This window comes from Alosa pseudoharengus, unplaced genomic scaffold, assembly GCF_046254945.1.
Source record: "Alosa pseudoharengus isolate Yale_2024_CS ecotype anadromous, Long Island Sound unplaced genomic scaffold, YU_APseudo_1.1 YU_APseudo_1.1_scf_5, whole genome shotgun sequence".
Classification (NCBI taxonomy): Eukaryota; Metazoa; Chordata; class Actinopteri; order Clupeiformes; family Clupeidae; genus Alosa; species Alosa pseudoharengus.
Genome location: NW_027468837.1, coordinates 25,950,662 through 25,958,174, shown reverse-complemented (window position 1 = coordinate 25,958,174; position 7,513 = coordinate 25,950,662). Strand labels below are relative to the sequence as shown.

The 7,513-nt window shown below is 43.4% G+C and overlaps 1 protein-coding gene across 1 annotated transcript in view; it reads left to right on the top strand.

Moving 5' to 3' along the window:
* lrp1aa (low density lipoprotein receptor-related protein 1Aa) overlaps positions 1-7,513 on the top strand; it is a 157,017-nt gene extending 149,504 nt beyond the window's left edge. Inside the window, exons 82-89 of the mRNA XM_076267757.1 lie at positions 564-734; positions 1,833-1,997; positions 2,247-2,430; positions 2,844-2,945; positions 3,327-3,397; positions 3,585-3,678; positions 4,948-5,092; positions 5,595-7,513. Of these exons, the coding sequence (XP_076123872.1) occupies positions 564-734; positions 1,833-1,997; positions 2,247-2,430; positions 2,844-2,945; positions 3,327-3,397; positions 3,585-3,678; positions 4,948-5,092; positions 5,595-5,735 (1,073 nt within the window). The 3' untranslated portion in view covers positions 5,736-7,513. The remainder of the gene's footprint in view (positions 1-563; positions 735-1,832; positions 1,998-2,246; positions 2,431-2,843; positions 2,946-3,326; positions 3,398-3,584; positions 3,679-4,947; positions 5,093-5,594) is intronic.

Genomic DNA, 7,513 nt, shown 5'->3' with positions numbered 1-7,513 from the left:
CTATTATACACTAAACTAAATATATATTTACACTCAAATACACTGTTGAGTGCCGTGATAGTTGTTAACTGTGGATTTCAGCATAGAAAAGTGAGTTTTCCCAGAACGAGGGTTCTTGTCAGGGAATATAACCCCAACATATAGATGCAAGAACCATACGTAGTATGGCTTTGCCCACAGACCATGAGGAGAGAGTGATTCAAGATCAGTCTCTGACTCTGCAGCCCAAAAGCTGTGTCTTTTATTGTACAGATGCACACAGAAAATAGGAAGCAAGACATAGCGACTTCATGGTGACTTCCTCTTATCTCACCCACACACACACACAGACAGGGTTCAGTTTCTGTGTGTCTGGGTGCACACTTAACTAAAACTCTCTGTTCTTAAATCTCAGCACAACAGTATTTCTGCTTACACAAATGGTTATACAATGATAATAATAATTTCCTTACAGTTCTGTTAAACAGGGCTAATTATTGATGGGGCTAAATGTAAATGAAAACGAATTGAATGTAAAAAATAATCTCTCTATCTCTCTCTCTCCCTCTCCCCCTCTCCCCCAGCTCCTCCCAGTGGACCATGCAATGTGCAGTGCCAGAACGGAGGCAGCTGCTTCCTGAATGCCCGCAAGCAGCCCAAGTGCCGCTGCCAGCCCAACTACGGAGGAGAGCGCTGTGAGATCGACCAGTGCAGAGACTACTGCCAGAACGGCGGCACATGCACCGCCTCACCCACAGGTACACACACACACACACACACACAATCACAATCACACACACACACACACATACCTGGACTGCCTCACCTACACACGCACATACAGTAACTGTGTAATAGAGGTCTGCGCGGGACTGATTTTTCTGTCCCGGTCCCGCAATATTCTGTCCCGCTCCCGCATTAATATGTCATTTTTAGTCCCGCTCCCGCCCGCATCTGTAACATGATGTCCCGCTTCCGCCCGCTAAAGCCCACATGCACGAGGGATAGCCTATTCAGCTTTTCTTTCTGTCTCACGAAAGGAGCACACACACCTGAGAAAGACTCCAGATGTCTGATTTTAAGTTTCTTTGTTCTGAAATGTAGGCTAACAACTGAAGTAGGCCTAGGCTGGTGCCCTCTTCCTTTGTCATGCTTTTGATTTCGAGTTTTGACAATGAGCAGCAGGAACAAATTGAACCCACGTAAACGACAATATAGGCCTGCTATCTGTGAGTTATGCTTAAACCCCGTTTTTTAATGCTGAACTATAGTTATGAACACTACTTTAATCATTTCCATATTTAATTTTACGCACATATTTAATTTGCGGGAGTGCAGTGAAACATCGGTTTGTCCCGCACCCGCGAACGCACCTCTCTCATCCCGCCCGCTCCCGCAAAGACCTTTCAAAAGTTGTCCCGCGCCGCACTCTTTTGCGTCGGGTCCCGCGGGTCTACCGCGGGAGTGCAGACCTCTGCTGTGTAACTGGGCTGCTTCACCCACAGGTAAACACACACTCTGACATGCTAACACACCTGCACTGCTACACCAACAAGTGAACACACACACACACACACACACACACACACACACACACACACACACACACACACACACACTGACACATGCCTGCATTGTGTCATTTACAGGTGCACAAACCGCAAACAGGTCTCTAAATGCCTACAGAGATATACAAACACTCCTATACAACATTACCTACACACACCGACACACACCCACACACAGACACGTTCATTCTCTCACTTTCTCTCTATGCATTTCATCTTCTTCCTTTCTCTCTCTCTCTCTCTCTCTCTCTCTCTCTCTCTCTCTCTCTCTCTCTCTCTCTCTCTCTGGTTCCCCCACCTGTCGGTGTCTCACAGGCTTCACCGGCCCCAGCTGCAACCTACGCACCTGCCAGAATTACTGCCAAAACGGCGGCAACTGCACTGTTAACCGCGGCAACCAGCCTGTGTGCAAATGCCCCAGCGACTTCCTGGGAGACCAATGCCAGTACCGTGAGTGTCACAGTGCCACCAGCTGGTGCGGAGGACAACCTCCTGTTGAGAAAACAAAGACGATTGATCTGTCCTTTTACATGTTATTAATGTATTCACAGTATAGTATATGGTTGGTTAAATTGCTCAGGGTGCTAAAGCTTTTGTAATCTAGTTATGCAAATCTTTTAACAGTAATAGATGAACCATGTCACAACTCAGACACTAAAACTTCTCTCACTGTGTGTGTGTGTGTGTGTGTGTTTTTAGGTCAGTGCGATGGCTTTTGCGATCATGATGGTGTGTGTCTGGAGTCACAGGACACCTCTCGCCATTGCCGCTGCCCTCCGCGTTACCTGGGCAATATCTGCGAGGTCGACAAATGCCACTACTGCCGCGATGGGAAGTGTATCCCCATCAACTCCTACCAGCCCCACGGAGACGTCACATGCAGGTACACACACACACACACACACATATACACACAATCATACACACACAATCATACACACACACTTTTAATATATTTCATTGCAGTCTACAGATTGCTGTGTCTGTATGCTTCCCTGTTCTGAAGTGTGTAATTACAGTATGTTAATCTGCAGTAAGGATGGGCAAGTGAGCTGTGGATCCCTACTGTAGGTGTATTCACAGTTCACCCCTGATATCACAAGCTGAGCTTTATGTGCAGCACTGTAATTTCACGTCTTTGTTCATCCACAGGGCTTGATTTACAGGAATAACAGATGCTGAAAAAATGTAAAAATGTATATGTTTTATCTGTGCAGTAATATACTAAAGATAAAATTATTTGCTAATGGAATACATTTTGTGTGTGTGTGTGTGTGTGTGTGTGTGTGTCTACAGTTGCACCAATGGAAGGATTCAGCCCAGCTGCTATACTTGTGATGAATACTGTGCTAATGGCCAATGCACCTTTAACCCCCATACACAGCTGCCAGAATGCAAGTAAGTAACATATCACCTGACACACACACCTACAAAAACATTTAGTGTATATAACATTCCAAATGACCTAGAAATAGCAACAGAATGGTGTAGAAACAATTGAATATGATATAAAAACGCCTATTCTCTGTGTTGCCCAGATTTCCACTGTAATGCTGGCCTTACTTTGTCTATGCTTCTGAGTGTGCTCTCGATATAATCGGAATCGGAAGATCGATATAATAGTGCATTCAGCCTCGGAAAACTCAATTTCTACACAGAGCCTCCTTTAATGAGTGTCCAGTCAATAGATGTGTACACACACACACACACACACACACATACACACAGGCAAACACACGTTGTCCTGTTGACCCATGCACCCACTGTGTGTGTTTGCAGGTGCTCGTCTGGTTGGGAGGGTCATCGCTGTGAGACGCCCACTTCTAATGTGAATGCTGAGACTGGAGGCCGTAAGTCTGCTGGTCCTCTCTCATACTCTCTCTCTCTCTCTCTCTCTCTCTCACTCTCATTCAGACACACACACACACACACACACACACACACACACTCACACCTTCGTGGATACTTCACTTTAAAGCTGTGTCAGTTGTTCCTTAGGCTATGGTTTATGTTATCTGTGTGTGTGTGTCCATACAGGCACAGCCTCTATAGTGATTCCAGTGATATTATTATTGCTGCTGTTGTTGGTCACGGGTGGAGCGGTATTCTGGTACAAGAAGAGAATGAGTGGGTGAGTACAACACACACACACACACACACACACACACACACACACACACACACACACACACACACACACACAGTGTTGATGGCTCCCCACACTAACTCTGCTGCTCAAGCCTTTCTACAGTACCTCTCGCTGTAAAACATAGTCCTCTGATACTGTATGGCTCAAGCTCTTGTCACATTCTCTTTAATTAATTTTCTAGTTCACTCTGTTTCCAAATCATCTCTTGCTCTTTTTCATCTTATCACATTTCCCTCTCTCTCTCGCTCTCTCTCTCTCTCTCTCTCTCTCTCTGCTGTGCCTAACTGCATCTCCTTTACCCCTCAGGTCTAGCAGGCAATCCAAATCCTGTTCCAGACAAGCGCGGTAACTGTTGCTAGGGTTAACACACACTCAATCATCTCATCCATCCCCTCCTTGTGGTGTTGTTCTACGTTATTCACTGCGTTGACTGTTTAAACTTCCAAGCAAACCTTTCAGTTTGGACATTCCCATCATTCCCTTGACCCCCCTTTCCTGACGCACTAGTAGAGTGAGGTGATCTATTGACAGCGTGATTGAAATAGATCTGACTCCATTCAGGCTATAGGGTCCAGTTGTATTCTTATCGTGTTGTTGTGGTCGCTGTTGTGTGAGCCTTGGTAGGACGTGTGCTACTGTTAGAGCATTCTTCCAAGCTTGTCCACTTGGAAAGTGCCCCGTGTTTTAGAACCCGGTGTTCATCAAACTGCCCAGTCTACCAAGCGGCCTGTAGTGTCTGTAATGCCGCCAACTTAAACTGCTGAACAGTTCAGTAGCCTTGGTAACCTTTCCTGAATAAGACATAGAATATAGCGTCATAACAACAACACATAGAAAGATAACAAATCTTATGAAGTCATACCACCTCCTTACATATATATAAACTGACATGCAAGTTATACATTTTACATTAAAGACAGTAAGTGAAAAAAGTAGAAGAGTAACGTATATATATTCTATGCAGTATTTATAATGTATGCTTTAAGTAAGTAGAGCTTTCATAGGCCTCTTGGTAGGGCATTTTGTTAGTGAACACTGGGTTTGCTTTGGTGCCTGTGACGTGTGGCTTCAGTTGCAGGCTTTATTTTGGTGAGCTTTGGTGGCGCCCTCTTGTGTTGTGGCTGTGTCCCTGTGGCTGTGCACTGCTGTGGTGCTAGTGACAGTACCAGTACGACCAAGGTTCAGGAAGAGGGCTTATACCCCGTTTATGACGGGGTCATGACCTTTGCACTTTCACCTCTGTGTCTGCAGGGCTAAAGGCTTCCAGCACCAGAGGATGACCAACGGAGCCATGAACGTTGAGATTGGGAACCCGGCGTACAAGATCTACGAGGGAGAGCCAGACGACGATGTCGGAGAGCTGCTGGACTCTGACTTCACATTAGACCCAGACAAGGTGACTGTCTTCCTTTCACATATACAACCATGTTTCAAAAAAACTTGGGTTGCCATGTAATATGTAAATAAAAACAGAATTTGATAACCTGCAAATCTGGTAAACCCATATAGAAAATATCAGCTCATTTTCAGTTTGGTGCCAGTAGCATGTTTCAAAAAAGTTTTTGACGGGGGCAACAAACAGCTGTAAAAGTTGTGTAATACTAAAGAAAACACAAGAAGGAACACTTTACAACTAATTAGGATAAACGGCACCTAGATTGGGTATAAAAATGAGCATCCCAGAGAGAGGCAGAGTCAGCCATGTCACTGGTTCACTAAATATAACAAACTGTGTGCTTTTGGTATTCTCGGATAACATTTCAGTTATTGCCCACTTTAAAACATTCCAACATTATTTTAGGTCTTTGAGGTATCTGGCTATTAAATTATCCATTCCTGTAAATTTGGATTTTGAGTAAAGCCTCTGCTTTTTTTTCTCTCTCTGTCTCTCTCTCCAGCCCACTAACTTCACCAACCCTGTGTACGCCACCCTGTATATGGGTGCGCATAACAGTAGAAACTCGCTGGCCAGCACAGATGAGAAGAAGGAGCTTCTGTCGCGAGGGGATGAGGAGCCCCTGGTGGACCCACTGACATAGACTGTCCATTGGACCAGGCCGTACCATTCAGAGAAACACCCCCCTATTGCCTTTTAAAGAAAGAAGAGAATACGAGAGGAAGAAAATCAACAGAAAAAAATTGTGAACACTGTATAAAATGTACAAAATGAAGGACTACTTTTGTATGTGATTGCAGTATTATATTTTGTTCTTTTACAATTCTTCAACGTGAAACGAACAAGGAAAAAACATTTTCTATGAGATTTCTTTTTCTTTATTTTGGTCCCCTACCTTACACCTTAATAGCCACTACCTCTGTGCAAAATGGAACTGAAAAATTAGAAAAAAAATTACATCTGAACAATTTTAATTTTTTATTTTTGTATGAAGTGTATAGACAAAAGAAATTACACCGTTCCATTTCAATAGTGCCAACTCTGTTTTCTGTGTGAGTTATTAGGAGAGGACACACTCTGTCTTTAGCTCGCAGTCAGGAGCAATCTTGTCTTGAAAACAGTATTTTATCTTCCACCTGTCGTTAGGGCCAACCGTGGTGAGTTCATGTACAGCACATAATAAATGTCAGTCCCTGATACGGGATTGAATAGTTCCCTTTTAATTTCATAGAAGTATATGATTGTGTTCTCCTCCTTGCACAGACTTTGTTTTATTTTGTTGTTTTTTTTCTTTTCGGTGTAGGTTATATGCCGTAAAAATAGATGTAAGCAGGAGAGTATACACATTTCATAGCTTGAATGTCCTAGAGGCTTACAGTGACATGATCATAATGTAGTCAGGAGTTGTGTCGAAGCAAATGGGATTATGAGTGAATGGGCGAAGGAACGTGTTCGTATGTGGAACGTCGAGAGGGCAAACTGCGGTGCAGTGAATAAAACCCCCTTCTGTGTCCGGCTGGTGTCTCCCGAGGCCAGCTGCTTTGGCGGAAGGGACGGCGCCACACAGTGGCGAAGGTGTGGATGTGTGCTCGCTCAGTTATGCGCATTAGTGCAACTTCAGAGTGTGGACCATAGCAGAGGGGTCCAGGGGAGGAGAGGCGGTTTCGTCGTTTTGATTTATTTCTTCAAGTTCAATGTGTGTCCGTGCTGCGTTCGGCTCTGCTTTGGTTTCTCTGTAAAATCCAGTGATGATACATGCGTGTTCTCCACTTAAACATGAGCTGTACAATGTCTCTTTTTACAGTAACAGATTTGTTCGTTCTCTGCGCTAGCAGTGTTTTCTACAACAGGTCAGAGTAAACTGCACATTTTCCATCATGTAGATGGTTCAAGTAGCCTTTCTTTTTTTCCCCTTTTATTGTTGTTGTTGTCGCTCTTCGCCTACGAGCTAATGCCGTTATTCACTCATTTTTTGATTCCTGCTTTAGCTCAGCTGCTGGTCTGAGATGCTGCTTCTATTGGAAGGTGATCAGCCATATTTTAATGCATGTTCAATACAAACAAACAAATAAGCAAACATACTGTATGTAGATTAACAAATCTTTTTAACCTACTTGTCTGCAGTCAAGCAAGGATGCTTCTTCAGTTCAACTCTGGCTTGTTTTTGTTTTGTTATCAATTCAGAAAAAAATGAGTACAATCATGTTACTTTAAGATATGTGCAAAATTGTACATGCATTTTCTTTAAGGTTTTGATCAGATTTTTGTTCAGTTTTAATGAAAAGTACACATAGCTTTTATAGTACAGAATGCATGGAGGCTCAAACTTTCTTCTGGAAAGAGAATAATGTTTTAATTTTTTGCTGGAGTACTTTACAAACTAAATAACAGATATTGTTATAAATAAAACTTTAAAAATCC